General features: G+C 36.9%; 1 protein-coding gene across 6 annotated transcripts in view; it reads left to right on the forward strand.

Moving 5' to 3' along the window:
* Positions 1–16,669, forward strand: part of LOC127998920 (multiple C2 and transmembrane domain-containing protein 1) — a 128,278-nt gene that overhangs the window by 75,680 nt on the left and 35,929 nt on the right. For all 6 annotated transcript variants that reach the window (XM_052592147.1, XM_052592149.1, XM_052592146.1 and 3 more), the window contains 6 exons: positions 2,816–2,918; positions 3,835–3,937; positions 4,405–4,506; positions 4,874–4,948; positions 6,642–6,761; positions 13,492–13,611. In XM_052592147.1, the coding sequence (XP_052448107.1) occupies positions 2,816–2,918; positions 3,835–3,937; positions 4,405–4,506; positions 4,874–4,948; positions 6,642–6,761; positions 13,492–13,611 (623 nt within the window). The remainder of the gene's footprint in view (positions 1–2,815; positions 2,919–3,834; positions 3,938–4,404; positions 4,507–4,873; positions 4,949–6,641; positions 6,762–13,491; positions 13,612–16,669) is intronic.

Here is a 16,669-nt window from a genome sequence, read left to right on the forward strand (position 1 = left end):
TTGTGTGGGAAATGAAGCTGAGAATTGCAGCACAAGAATATTAATCAAGGCTGCACAATCGGTTGCAGACAAGGTGTGAGGCAGGAGAAATAAACAGGAGTGACAAAGAGCGAAAAAACAGAGGGAGAGCATGAGAGACAGAGAGAATTAGAGGCAGAGACGTAGAGGTCATTAGTACCGTCACTTTTAAGGTGGATCGTCTTGTGAGGTTCCTCTCCGCTAAGCGCTTTGCGTTCACCGTCTCTCTAATCGCCTAATCGACGCCTTTAATTAAGACATGCTCAATGGCAAACCACCCCCTTCCCCCTTCCCGCTCGCTGCACAGTTCTGCAACCGGTCCTTTACTGGCTCCTCTCCGGGGGTCCGGACCACTAGGTTGACCTCGTAGCTCGGCCTGGCGTTCCCTGGGAAACCGTGGCCTCCTCATGAGCTCTGATTTCACACTCCTCTCCCGCCACAAAGCGCCGGCGCACAAAGCTTTTCTAAGTCGCTCACGGACTCACCGTCTCAATCGGTCCTGGCACCGAGGTGTCAGCCAACAAGGTTACGGGCCACGGAACAGTGCCTCCTCTAACAGAGAGCTCACTGGAGACAGAGAGAGTCCGGGAAGAGTGGAAGGGAAGGAGAGTGGACATAAAAGATCATGTGGCCGGGAGGAAAAAGAAAAAGAGAGGGAAACCTTAGTTCTCTTTTTGTACCACTGAGTGTTTTTTTTTTCATTGTAATTAATTGAGGCTTTTATCTGGAGTGCCTCCACTCCAGGCCAGCAGGATAAATGGGGACAGTGTGTAAAACCAACAGTATTTAGGGACAGGAGACTGCTTTCCTTCTGAATAGAGCAACTCAATACTTCACAGAGATCGCTTCGGATACAGACATAACTCTGACAGTCGACAATTTCGTTAACAATCAGTTTTCAAACACAAGTAGGAACTGTTCTGCCCTCGCTGCCATCAGTGTGTTTGTATATATTAATCCTATGGGCGGTTAAATGCTCCTCTCATGCAGGTACTTCTGCTTAACACCGTTCCTGCTTTTCATTTAAAATGCTTTCCAGACCTGAATAATGTAATTACCGCTGTATACGTCAGCGCGCCTCATCAAATTGCAGCTGGAATGAGGTTGAACTCATCTCGCCGGTCTGTGAGGATTTGCCCAGAATTAACCCACAGATAGCGTCTGCTCGGCCACACCTGGGGAGTCAAAGTTTCATTCGGTGCGAAGCGTGTAATTTGCTCAGACAGCTGTCTCACGAACATGTAGTAATTTGTCGCAGGGGATGACCGAGTGTTACCACAAGGATATCAGTTATGGTGCTACATTCCTGCACCTATAAATATGCGTTTATATAAGCAGATGCTAATTATTTTTGAATGATGAAAATACTCACAATTACTAGATACCATGGCAAATTAAGCATTTGTGTGAATACTTTTTAAATGAGATGCTTGAAATTAGGAAAAGGGTTTCGTTTTCATTATTTTTTGCAAACACCTTTTCATGTAAAAAATAAAAATGTGATTCTATAATTTCATCTCCTAACCGATTTTCTGTAACTTTTGCTATATTTTTTCTAATAATCAATAAAAAATACAGTATACTGTATAATATACTGTACACACCTTTTTTAATTCACAAAAAATGTAAAATTTTAAATTTTTTATTCACAATCCAGATTTTGGCAGTAAGTTTAGTCAACTTATTTTATTATATCAGATACATACCAGTGTAATCACTGCATTTAAACATATTCATAAAAAACTATATTCGGTCTGATCAAGAAACCCCTGAAATTGATTTCCTTGGTGACAGCAAGGGCTTTCCATTGATCACTGTGACATTTATTTTAAATGTCTTTGCTTCTTTTATTCACATGCAGGGAAGTGTATTATTTTCAAGTGCATTTTATCTTTGCAGCCTGTTATAAAATCATCATTATGGATGTTATTTTTTGCCCCAGCTTTTAAAAATTATGCTCTGCAACAAACAACAAAAATGCTCCCAGTTGTTTTGTTCAGAGATTTGTTTAATGACTAAGAGTTTAGATCAAAGCTGATATGAAGAGTTTGTTGTTTAAGTTTTTGTTGAGAACAATATTCCTTTAAATTATGAACATTTATTTACATGTGTATATTAATAGTCTATTTCAAAGCATGTAGGGCAGTAGATTATATAAACAGTACTGTATCTCTAGAGTCAGCTTCTTATAATAATGTATTTCGTACATGATTTAAAATATTCTATTGAAGTTCTAAAAATATATTGATGAAAAGGATTATTAAAAAGAGTCTCACTTCCAGACATTTTTATTTATCAATGTGAATGCCCATATATTTTGCCTGAACATTTTTCTACAAATTTCCCACATTCAGTTCTGCAATATTTAATTTGTCGTTCCCGTATACAACCATCTATGTGTGTGTGTGTGTGTGTGTGTGTGTGTGTGTGTCAAAACGGAGACAGACATGTCCTTACAGTGCTCTAGGGCAGTGCAAAGGCAGAAATGCTTATCTGCCTGTGTACAAACCACTCTATCGGTGTAACAACAGGAAAATACACCACACGGGGCAAAATGAATATATCAAATCAGCTCCACAGTGATAAGTTGCTGCTGAAGCTTTAGTTTGGGTAAAGACAGCAGTGTGGTTTGATCCAGCCCTTCAGGCTGGCTGTCCCATCACCTTTATCAGGTAGTTATTCCCCCCAGCACACCACCCAGTGGATTACACCACCGTAAATACAATGAAACTGATAAAGTTAATGTGTGTGTGTGTGTGTGTGTGTGTGTGTGTGTGTGTGTGTGTGTGACCCACAGGCAAGAGTGACCCCTTCTGTGTAGTGGAGCTCAGCAACGATCGGTTACAGACGCACACCGTGTACAAAAACCTCAACCCAGAGTGGAACAAAGTCTTCATGTTGTAAGTGTCAAAAGCGTGTATGCATGTGCCAGAGTGCTTGCATTTGCATAGAATCACATATTTTCAGTCTGACAATTTATCATATATTTTCTAGTTACTACACTACTGAGATAATTATATCAAATACTGATATAAATTAGATAATATTCTGAGATAATATTCTCTGCATAGAATATGATAATTGCTGAATAAATTGCAGTTGATTTATTTTTATCCATGTTGAAAATGATCTAATTTGTAATTGTAAACCATTGAATGTAAAGTGGGAAAAATGTATTTTTAATCCAGTGTACTGAAAAAGCTTAGTTCTAAATTCCGAATTTCTGGGCTATGTGATTTATAGAGATATACATCAGAGAGCTGAGGATTACAGGATAATGTAGTCAGGATTATTTCATTAAGCTTTGTATTGGTAGTTGAAAATGTGACGCTAAAGTAAACTTTTCTTTTAGAAGAAAATGAACTCTTTGTTTGAGATTACACTCCCTTCTGCAAGTACAGCCATTGTGCTGTCTGATAATGTGCCATACATCATTTCTTATATAAGATCGATAACAAGAGGTTGCTCCATTTATGTTTTTTTTTTTTTTTTCATAATCGTTCAATCTTCACGGCTGGAAATTCATTTGTGAATTCCCATGGAATGCTGGGTAATCTAGCCTCTCCTAGGACCGCTAATTTCTTAAAGAATAACCTAATTTTCTTTTATTAGACTTCTTCTCTTTAGCCTACTTTTTATAGATAGCATTTCAAATAGAGAATTGCAGAATCTTTTTTTTTTTACCCCCGCACCATGGAGATTGTCACCAAGGATTTACATGAATCACATTTTTTTTTTTTTTCATGACTTGAAAGATCTTTTCAGTGTGTAATATTAGTCGATGACTTCTTCACCTACCCCTTTTTCTTCAACTAGCAACGTGAAAGACATCCACTCAGTCTTAGAGGTGACTGTCTATGATGAAGACAGAGACCGAAGTGCCGACTTCTTGGGCAAAGTGGCTATACCGTTGTTAAATGTAAGTTTTGAGCTTGCAGGCTTTTCTTTCAAGAATGAATCAATTTGAAATGGGAAAAATGCACAAAAAAATTGGCATATGTCTAACTTTTATTGACTGTAGTAATCAGAGTAAAACGTTAAAGTGAGAAAAACAGCAAAAATAAGGTTGCCAAAAATGGGGAAATCAACAAAGCATGTGTCTAACCTTTATTGATTTGAGTAATCATAGAGTAGGATGTGAGAAAAACACTTGGGGGAAGAAAAGCTACTAACAAAAACAGAAGAAAGAAAAGATAAGGCTGATTCCCCGGGATAGTTAATTTGCGGCTGACAGTGGTCGGGCCGTAATGAACAGGTACTTGTCAGAGCCGCCACAGTTGTTTTGGGCTCCCTGTCAGATGCAGCAGCTGGGGTTCAAAGGTCACACGGAGAGTGTATTCAGCTGGGTATTGCCAGACAGACGGCTGTCATGTCCCTCTCCCACAGATCCAAAATGGAGAACGCAAAGCTTACGCCTTGAAAAGCAAGGAACTGACAGGGCCAACCAAAGGGGTCATCTTTCTCGAAATAGACGTGATTTATAACATTGTAAGTCCCACTCTCTTTTACTCGCTTGCTATTTTTTAGAGTGTTTTGCACTTCTTTTTTCTGCATGTTCTCTTGAGCCTCTGTCCCTCTGTTCAGACTGTCTGTCCCTGTCCTCATTCTCTCTTTTAATTACCGAAGACTCCCCTTTCCTCAGCCTTTTATTTGTGTGTCTGTGTACCGCTGTGTGTGTCTGCCCGCCATTTTAGGCAGGAGTGTGAGAGAGCGCCACATGGCCGCGTGGTGTGGAGTGTATGAAATGGAGGGATGTCTCGATATATATGAGCTCGTTAATGACGCATCGTGATCACTCCTTGAACTCGATGGTGGATTATTACATTCAATTATGCATGAAGTTTTTGTGTTGCAGGTCAAAGCCGGCTTGAGAACTTTGATTCCCATCGAGCAGAAATACATCGAAGAGGAGCCGCGAGTGTCCAAACAGGTAACAAGAGCACTTTAATCTCACCTTTGTTGAGGACATTAATAAAATCAACCCCCAACATCATCTTTCTCCTCATCTTCCCCCCCTCTCACTCTCTTTCTCCTTGTCTCTTCCTTCTCTTCTGGTGGTGTTGAATAGAAATGTCAAGCTGTCAATGCTGGGGGTGCATAAGTAGATTGGCCATCCTTCAGTTTGGACCTCTGGTTCTTCTGCTGTGCTTCTTTTTGTCACCCTGTTCAATGCCCCCCCCCCATCCCTGACAAAGAGCTGAATTGTAGGGGTTGTCCCAAATCAGACCTGTCACTGAGACACTGCTTGGGACAAACAGACACACACAGACACTCTCTCTATCTGTCACGCAATAAAGCAGAACTGAATGCATGCTTAAAAAAAGTGTCCACTTTGCACTTTTGGGTGTGAATTACCCCCCAACTCCGAAACTGTTTGCAAGTGAGACAGCAAGACGTGCACATGAACAGAAAAGCGAGGGCAACATATCAAATTTATCCCCACAAGATTTGCTTTTAATTCTTGATGCTCTCCTTTGGACAGCTGAAGCTCATTTTGTCTAACATCTTAGAGATTTTTTTATTCTTTAGTAGATTTCAATTGTATTTCACCTCAAATATGCTTTGATTAGTTCCTAATGAAAAACAGAAATGGCCTAATTTGAAGGGATGGCCCGAATCCTACACTTCACCACGGTAAATGTGGATATTTACTATGATCAAAGCCGTAGCATTTTAAAGCCATAATGTGAGCAGGAGTGTTTGATCTTCCTGTGAACATAAGAAGCAGCGGCCATTTTTAGTTCACTCGCACTCAGAAGCATTTTTATTAAAGGGACATGACAGAATAAAATATTTTATTATTTCCTACTTACACACACACACACTCACACGCACACACACACACACACACACACACACACACACACACACACACACACACACACACACACACATATATATATATATATATATATATATATATATATATATATATATATATATATATACACACACAATTATTGTAGTTGTTTTAGACCTATAATTTTCCACATTAACTTATGAATAATAACTAAAATTACAATCATTTAAAATGTATATTATATACACTTTTGTTCAAAAGTTTATGGTCTGTAAGATTTTTTTTTAAATGATTTTCTATATTCGTCAAACAGCTTTTATTTAATCACACACACACACACACATTGAAATGCTATTACAACTGAAAATAACTGTTTTCTATTTTAATACATTTTAAAATGTAATTTATTGCTGCGTTGGCAAAGCTGAATTGCCAGCAGCCATTACTCTATCTGTCAGCATCACATAATCCTTCAGGAATCATTCTATGCTGATATACAAGAAACATTTCTTACTATGCTCAATGTTGAAACCCATTTCTTGATGAAAAACCACTTAAAGTGTGATTGTTTTTTCACTTTTTGATGAATATGAAATCAACTTTTATCTATTTAAAATAAAAATCCTTTCTAACATTGTAAATGTCTTTGCTGTCACTTTTGACCACCGAAAGGCATTGACTTTTGCTGAATTAAAGTATTGATTTCTTAAAAAAAAAAGTTTGAATGGTAGAATATACAGTAGTATAAAAAAATATAAATTTGGTGTTTTTGTCAGTGTGAATCAGTTTAATTGTGAAATGTCACTGTGGTTCTGTCACTCAGCTGCTGCTGCAGAACTTCAACAGAGTGAGGCGCTGTATCTTGTTCCTGATCAATGCTGGCTGCTACATCAACAGCTGCTTTGAGTGGGAGTCTCCTCAGAGGAGCATCTGTGCCTTTCTGGTAAGAACCAGTATGCATTCAACCACACCAACAGTCACATATTTGGACACATTTGGGTTTGGCCACAATTGAATTTCATTGTATTGGTTTTAAATATAAATAAAAATCTGGATATTTTCTGGTTGTGAAACATTAGTGAATCATGTCCAGAGTGATGAAGTGCACCTGTGGTCACTCTAGGACACATAATATGAACTGAGGAGAACTTTACACATTATTAAAATCACCTTGGGATGAGTTATTTGTAAAAATGACTCGATAAAATGAAAGTGACACAAAATCTGAGAAGAGTAGTCTGGTATTTTTTTTTTATCACTTGCAGATTTGAATCTGCAAATAAATTCAGTTACTTTTCTCAAGAGTTAATGTAATTTGTCTGAGCCATTTTTTGCAACCGATTCCTCCAAAGGTCACATGGATAACCAATAGATATATATTTGATCACATTAACTATCAACATGATCCACTAACACCACTTTGACAATTAGAAAGTATCCAGATACTGTACATTAGTCTATGCTTTTAACCATATATCTATTGTTTCATCATTCAAAACCTAACAAACGTTTTTTCTTTGAAATGTTTTGCTTCGAAAGTGTATTTCTGTATATTTGATTTGGTATTTTCTTTATAATGCAGTGATTTTCAAACATTGTAGGTGTATCTTAAGTGCCAAATACTTTCTGGGACCACTTTGCATACACTAGACTTTATAAAACATACTGACAGGGTTTGTGGTGATCCATTAGTTCCTGTGCACACATTTCCCATCTCCCCATCTGTCATGTTAAAAATGTCCAGAATTTTGCCCATTTGTCTTTGACATCCTCCAGCAATCCTCTCAGATCTCCAGTAATGCTCTGGCACCTCGGGGGAAGTCGTCTGAATTCACGACAGTCTCTTTCATAGCGTGGCGCACCTTCAGATTGTAATTGGACAGTTGAACCTTCTTGAAAAGGACACCCTTTGTGAGAGGGCTGTGTGACTGAATGCTAGCGCAGGACATGCTGGCTAATCTTGCCTGTGATGCTGCATAATTTTCTGCAGGGCCTGTCTGTTTTGGGACTGGCGTGTCTTTAAGTGGCGCTGGGTAGGCCATTAACATTTGCTGCTTGACACATTTTAATTTTGGTACACTTCCGAAAGCAAAAGCCGAGGGCACACACATGAGCGGAGGGACCGCTGTATCGATCAGCTAACATTTGAGGTTTTTTTTCTTTTCCTTCATGGTTGTCGGGGGAAAAACATCAATGAAAATGTCAGAGGAAGAAATGTCAAGAGATTTGAGGAGAATCAAACAAAAACAATTACATTACATTTGTTCAGATGCTATTATAAAAAAATTATCACATTGAGTTCAGTTCGTCTGACCTGTTTATCACAGTTGTCCCATTAGCTGCTAATGCTATTCTTTAAGATCTAAATCTCCCTCCTTATGAGCTCTCTTAATCATCACACTGATTTCTTTCTTTATCACAAGCCATCTGGTTCAGGTGAGCCTTCACCGTTTCGCTGAGACCCACATCTGTGCCGTTCTGTCAGCCGCTGACAGGTTTAAGCCAGAAGAACACAATAGTCAGGTGATTTAGCATTCAAGAGTTTCTGAACCTCCGGTGCTTGCTGCACAAAGGTTAGCCAGAGCAAAGGGGCTGCTTGCGATGCGCAGATAAAACCAGCTGCGAATGGCGGCGGTGGCAAGTGCTGTGATTTGCTATTCTGGTATTTTTAGGTCTGTGCCTTTTTGACATGTTAGAGTTCTAGTTTTGAGCTTTTTTGAGGTTGTATTGGTGTTTTTGTTGATGTTGTTGGGATTTTGTTGCAGAAACTCTTCCAAAGATTTTTTTTTTTCTTTGTTTGCTGGTGCTCCGAAAATCCTGCTCTTTTCCTTAAAGGTGAAGCATGGAAGTGAAATGATTGTGTTGGATCCCAGTTTAATACACAAAGTAGGCCATTTTTATGTTCAGAATGTTTAGGCATCCAGACCTGCTTGACACTAGCATACAATAACTTTCTGTTTGACGACCAATGGCTGACAGTCATCCTTGACCGAAACATTTCTTATTATTATCAATGTTGAAAATAGTTCTGCTGTTTAAAATATTTGTGGGAACCAGGTTTCTCTTTTTCAAGATTCTCTTATAAATAGAAAGTTAGAAAGAACATTATACTCTAAGTGTCTTTTGCTACTTTTGTTCAATTTAATGCACACTTGATGAATGAAAAAAGCATTAGTTTGGGGCTTGAACAACCTATTGGACAAGGATTGAATATTATCATTTATGTTGAAACGTGTTGGAAATGGTGACTATTTTTTCAGGATAGTTTGACAAATAGAAAATGCATTAAGACATAGTCTGTTTGAAATAAAAAAAGAAATTTTTCGTAAAAATATAAATAGCTTTACTCTCACTTTTGATCAATTTAATGCATATTTGCTCACTTAAAATATTAATTTATTTGACAACCAAAGGCCAACAGTCATAATTGGCTGAACAATTTCTAGTGTTGTGCTACTTAATATGTTTGTATAAACTGTGATTTTTTTTTCCTGAAATGTTTGATGAATTGAAAGTTTAAAAGAACATAGTTTATGGAATATTTGAAACAATATAATTGTATTTACTGTCAGCTTTGATCAGTTGAATGTCTTTGCAGAATTAATATATTAATTTAGTCAAAAATGGCATTACTTTATCTGTTTGACGACCAATGGGTGACAGTCGCCACTGAAAATAGTCATGTGTGTGTTAGCTTTTGTAAGCCATATATTCATGATTGAACACACATTCGATAACGGCCAGCCAGTCAAGACCACACAGCTCACGGCATATCCCCAATGGACAAAGCTAGGAGAGTATGTATGTGCGTGCGTGTGCTCGTTCAAGTGTGTGTGGGTGTCAGCGGGAGTGTTTGTGCGCGTCTGCCTCCCCTCTCCACGAACACCTGTAAACTGAGCGTTTGCGCTGGGTGAATATGGGCCATTGTTCTGGCTGGCAGAGTGGTGCTCATAAAGACCGATCTGTGCCAGGCCTCCCTGTGTGCCACTCTACCCCTCCAGCTCCTTATTGCTCCTGCACCAACTCTTCCTCCAAACAAATTTGCCGTAACTCTACCTGCAATTTGGCCTTGGATTGGGAGCAAATAGAGCAGGTATTGTGTGTCGTGGGGAATAAGAGTGGTGTGTGTGAGTGTAGAGGGTAAGGAGAAGGAGATATACTGGAAGGGGAGAGGTAAGGGAATGATACTTGGCTCTTTTATGTGGGGTAATGTAGGACTCTTATCAGTGGGAGCACCCAGACAAGAGAGCTACTACTACAGGAAACTGGAGCAGCTTTCACCTGCTTTGCATTTAGATAAAAAACACCCGAGAAAGGAAAAGAGAAACAAATGCTTGGTGTGTCGCTTCACGATTACAACCCCACTGAGTGCTACAAGGTGGCACCTTTCTGCTTCAAGACACCTGTCAGAAAATTATTTATTTATTTATAAAATTTATGGGACAAATTCGGAATAATTCTGAATGTTAAATGCAGTGTTAAATGCAGCTTTTACATATAATTATATATATATATATATATATATATATATATATATATATATATATATATATATATATATATATATATATATATATATATATATATATATAAAACACCAGAAATTGATTTAAACAGAAAATGCAACTTTTAAAATATAAAATATAACATATATATATATATATATATATATATATATATATATATATATATATAAAATCAAAATTCCAAACTTTTATATTCTTAAATATAAATGTAAAATAAAAGCCTCATCATAATATAATATAATTTAAGTGACTGGAATTATGTTCCATTTAAAATAGATTTTAGTTATTATTAGTATTATTTATTCTGTTAATTATTATAGTTTATAAATGAATTTCCACAGATTTTGTTTGATAGACCTTAAGATATTTCTAGCTTACATGAACTGCTCTAATCACCAGCCAATAGTGAAGACTGTATGATTTAGCACATATTTTAAGGCTGTTCTTTTTTAATAACTTTCTAATTAGATTTAGATCCAATCATTACCGAAGTGTTTCATGATATGCCAGAAGATGGCAGTGCGGCATCGCTCAATCCAAACATCACCACCTAAGGAGTCCAGCCAAAAAGCAGATGAGTTATTGACGTCCATAATCAGCCTCTGATTTGGCATATTTCTACCCACCGTTGGCACTATTTAAAATAATCAACACAATGTGATGACTTAATTTCTGAAGTCCAAGTACAGGGGCTGTTGTAGGCTGTGTTGGTAACACACTTTTAATGTGTTAATTCTCAAATGCCTGCTCTGAAGTGCTCAAGCCTGCACTCCACGACACAAAGTGCCAAAATGATATTGAAATCGGCTGCCAAAACGTGTCCGTCCTCCATTCCAAAAATCCAGCGAGATGCTGAAACATTTGGCCGATTCAGATCATTCTCCCAGTTAGAGCAACGGCTTTTGTTAAGGGACTTAATCTCAAGTGCTTCCGATTGGATAAAATCAAATAGATATTTAAAATGGAATCAAATTTACTTGCTACTTGATGTTAGAGATGGATGTAGCGTTTATGCAAATGCTAATGTCACTTAGTTGTTTGATATTTAGTGAAATTCATTAGGGAAGTGAAAAAAAATGCTTCTTTCTTCAGATTCAGTTCTTTTCTGTTAATTCCATGCATAAAACTCATTTTTAATTCTAACATACCCTAATTTTAGAAAAAATGTAAGCAATACATGAAAGCATTTTCTTCTACTTGAGTAAAAGAATGACATCTTTGTCTCCCGTATCGCCTGTGATGTCCTCTTTTTCTGTTATATTACACAGAATCAAAGTTAAATTCGTAACATCAATAATGATTTGTGGATTTCTTGTGGTGCTTTTTGTAGATTAATGGACTGACAGGAAATTAGATTTCAAATGCCGTTTAATGAATAGATGTCATGGTCTATATTAGGTTACTGTTGGTCCTGAGGCTCACTGAATCATTATAATACGGGATCTGTGCAGGTGGAGAGGTTACTGTACGTGCCCTGAGCAGTACATCACGGCTCTGAAGTACAGGAACTCACACGGGGGGAACGGGAAACTGAGCGCCGTGGCTCCGGAATGGCCGCCGAAGCTGGAGAACTGAATGCTGAACACCTGGATGCGCTCTGACAAAGCCTCTTGTCGCGTGTTTGCAGATTCGGTTACTCTTTTTCCTCTCCTTCAACCGAACCTCTCTCTTCTCCTTTAGTTTGCTTTCTGGGGTCCGTGGCCCTTCCCTCCCTGAGGAGGGCTCTCTGTGGGGGGTACTGGGGGTGATATGAGTGTCTGGGCTGGAAGAATGGCCCCAGAACTCTGGGCATCTCTCTCTTTGCCGCTGGGTTGTGTGAAAAAGAGAAGGGTCACTTCCAAGCAGAAGAGGTGTCGACTAACATCAGCTGTCAATCAGACTCTGGCCCTCAGCTATACAATAACCAAACGCAAGAATGGCATCCAGCATATGAAACCAAGACGGGCGCTGCAGAGTAGAGACAAAGAAATAGATTTTCTTTGTGAGCGACCGATTCACGAATTACTCTTTTAGAGTGGTTTTAAACTCCAAAGAATGTATTTTTCGATTTAAAAATGTATTAATTGAGTCAGGGGCCAACAAATAGAAGAGAATTTGTCAAAGTATGTTAAAGGCTGATCTGTTATATTTTAAATATTTTCAGGACTAAATTAAGTCATTATGATTTTATGAATGCACAGAAGGAAGATATTAATTCAATGTGAGGAAATTCAAATTACTTTCTATGAAAAATATTTTTTGCTCTAATTAAAGGGACAGACTGCAAATGTTTTGCAGGAACTAAAATACCAAATGTTACAGATTTTTACCGTTTTTTTTTTTTTTCTTCCTTGGGCAGAGTTTTTCTGTCAGCAGCTTATGTATATTACATATGTTCCTGTATGCAAATTCTCAGATTAGTTACCGTATTGCATAATTTATACTTTACTTTATTGCTATGTTCTATACATACTTGATTGCTAAATGCATGATTTACAACTTTACTTGTATTGATCATTTTTTTATTTTTTATTTTAAGTGTGGCAAATTAATTTCTTCAAAATGTCAAAAAGTTTGAATATTAAAATTGTGAGAGGTAATTTAAAGATAACATTTGTACCAGCATTGATATCACATATATATTATGCATTTTACAGAGCTTTTAAAACTTGAATACTTTTATATTATAATATATGATGTCCGTTATAGCAGTAGGTTTACATTTACTATAGAGTTAGACCAAAAAGTGGTATTCTGCTTTATTTTTGAGCCTTTGTTTTGAGCCTTTGTAATGTTATTTAAGGAGAATGAGATTTCGTTGCAGATGATTGACTCATTCATTGCGTTTTCTCACTGAAAGACTTTTAAAGCATCATCTGTCCACACACATGACAGACTGTGAAAAATAATCATTGTGTTACTGGTTGTCAGGTGTTCTAAAGGTATCCAATAAAAAACAAATTTAGATATGAAGAAATTAAAATTAGAGATTAGAAAAAATTTATTTTTTTTACATTTTTCCAAAAAAAAATATAAAAAGGCACATTAAATCAGAAATCTTTTTGTTGTTTAGAATTGATGTTTTTGAAAAAGTTTTTTATAAATGCGTCTTCAGTGCAATGTTCTTTCCTTTTGTTTGCTCATTCATTTTGTTCCCTCTTTCTGCAGCTTTTCGTTGTGGTCGTGTGGAATTTTGAGCTCTATATGTTCCCGCTGGTTCTCCTGATGCTGCTGGCCTGGAACTACTTTCTCATTGCTTCAGGGAAGGACACGAGACAGGGAGATGTGGTGAGTTCTGTCACACGCTTACACCTGCACCTGTATTTGTGTCTAGAACACTTAAGCACCCTTACAACTTTCTGTATTTAATATGTCTTGAGTATTAAAACCTGTTTGAATTCCAAATATTTTGTTTCATTCAGCACTTTTTAAATTCAGAAAACTTTTGAAAATGATTGTTTTTCTAAGTACGGGAGAGGTGGGATCTCAAGCTTTTTTTTTCAACATCATGCACGTGTGTGTTTAGAAAGTGTCAAAATGCTATGCAGCACTTAAATTACAGTTATGCTTCGATCGTGTTGTCTTTTGTGTTGTTTTACGCTGCTGTTTGACTGAATGTGTGAGCTTCAGTGCAACAAAGGTATAAAGAGAGCTCACCTTGGAAGTGAATTGAAGGGAATCAATTTTATACCAGTGTGGATTTTTGAAAGGCGTTTAGGTGGACTTTGAGAACTTCATACAGTAATTGAAAAAAGGCTTTGGACTTGAATAAAATCTTCACCACCCAAGATAGATATTGAATTAATTGTAGATTACTATTTTAGATTGCACATAAATTTTAAAAATTTAAAAGGAATAAAAAAAAAGGAATAGTCCCATTATGCATATATCTGAAATATCTAGGATATCCTTTGAGTAAATGGGACAATCATATGAACTACATTTTTTGAGTGTCCTGAATATGATCAAAGTTTCACCACTATAGAGTCATATGTGATCATATGTATATATATATATATATATATATATATATATATATATATATATATATATATATATATATATATATATATATATATATATATATATATAATATCATACTTTTTATGACACTCCTGGTAATTTTTTTTGCAAAGAATAGAGATGTTGTTAAACAAGTATGATATATAGTCAGTCTGTACAATAATTATGTTGTCCTATAGATGGCGACATTGTTTGCAAAAACTCTCCAGAGCTCTGTTATTCATTTAGTCTTATCTGTGTATGTTTTATTCGCCATGTCAATACTAAAATATATGTAATAAGATTGCATGTTCCGATAATCATGGTAAATATGTTAAATAAAACTGGTTTATCATATCACACACACTACTACTTTATGATTTATTTTAATAATATATTGTACTTTTTCTATGTAATGAGCTTGTGTGATGATTTAGTGAAGTGTAAGTGTGTTTGAGTGTGTGTTTTCTTTCATCGTTTAAGCCAGTTGGGTCAGAAGTTAGGGATTCAGCACTAGGTAATGGGTCAAAAGCGATTCTGTCAGGACCTTTGGATTTAAAACACACAGGAGTCCGAGGTAATGCCTTTAAACTGTTATTCCTCCCTCCACATCTCCTCAGGCCATTGTTCTGCATTTTGACGACTGTAACCATAACACATGGGCTGGTGAGAGCATGAGAGTTCAGAAACAGTAAACACACACACACACACACACACACATGCTTTCCATTAGCCTCAAACTCACTGATGAGCCTGAGCTTGGACACTGTTTCCCTGTGCTTTACTATGAACTTCAGGGGAAGGAATTTAGGTGTGTGAGTAATGACTAGTACCTGATGTCCTTCTTCTTTTTTCACTTTCTATAAGCTGTTTTACCTGTGTGTGTGTGTGTGTGTGTGTGTGTGTGTGTGTGTGTGCGTGTGTGTGTATATATACAGTACAGACCAAAAGTTTGGACACACCTTCTCATTAAAAGAATTTTCTTTATTTTCATGACTATGAAAATTGTAGATTCACACTGAAGGCATCAAAACTATGAATTAACACATGTGGAATTATATACATAGCAAAAAAGTGTGAAACAACTGAAAATATGTCATATTCTAGGTTCTTCAAAGTAGCCACCTTGTGCTTTGATTACTGCTTTGCACACTCTTGGCTTCTCTTGATGAGCTTCAAGAGGTAGTCACCTGAAATGGTCTTCCAACAGTCTTGAAGGAGTTCCCCGAGAGATGCTTAGCACTTGTTGGCCCTTTAGCCTTCTGTCTGCGGTCCAGCTCACCCCTAAACCATCTCGATTGGGTTCAGGTCCGGTGGCTGTGGAGGCCAGGTCATCTGGCGCAGCACCCCATCACTCTCCTTCTTGGTCAAATAGCCCTTGATGCCTTCAGTGTGACTCTACAATTGTCATAGTCATGAAAATAAAGAAAACTATTTGAATGAGAAGATGTGTCCAAACTTTTGGTCTGTACTGTGTGTATATGTATGTATATATATATATATATATATATATGTATATATATATATATATATATATATATATATAAAGCTGTTTGTTGGCTGCTAGCTTGTTATCTGAAAGTGATACAGCAGTTTAGCTTAACCTATGCTTTCTGAGTTTACAATTTGTGCTTTATTTTTATAAATACACACTCAGAGGACTGATGTACTTTTGAAAGGACTAATATTCCTCCTGTGGAAGTGCCCCATTCATGGTTTGTTCACTACAGTAGAGATGGCAGGCTCCCTGTGCCTGGCAGAATATCTTTTCAGATAACTCTTAACTGTAGCTCTGCACTAAACCTGCTGACACATAAATGCAGGCGGCAGCACTCCAACAGTCCAAGCTATTTTTTGTTGTTTTTTTTGTTGCTGAGACAGACAGAAATGAGAAACGGAGATGCTGCCCGGCCTACATTTTATGAAACTTTTCCAAGTGTTTGTATGGCATCTGACTATCATCATTGCATGTTTTTGTAATGTGAGCCAGCATGTCTCATGTGCAGAATGCAGTGGATGATCGTGTATGCTCAATATCCTGTACATGGAGAAAAAGTGAGGCTCTAGGTATGAACAAAAGCTGCACAGAAATATTCTTACACGCATATTCTCTGTCTCTCTCTTTGTTGCTCTTTTTTTTTAGCCTCAGTTAATCACGTTTAAAAAAATTATTTACAGTTATAAATTGCAGACTACTTACACTTATTTTATATATATACACACACACACACACACACACAAATTTATAATTTATTAAAATTATATTGTATTATTAATATAATTATTATTCAAATATATTATAAAAGACTGTAAACAAATTTTGCTTATATAAATATACAATAAA

This window comes from Carassius gibelio, chromosome A5 (assembly GCF_023724105.1).
Source record: "Carassius gibelio isolate Cgi1373 ecotype wild population from Czech Republic chromosome A5, carGib1.2-hapl.c, whole genome shotgun sequence".
In the NCBI taxonomy this organism is placed as follows: Eukaryota; Metazoa; Chordata; class Actinopteri; order Cypriniformes; family Cyprinidae; genus Carassius; species Carassius gibelio.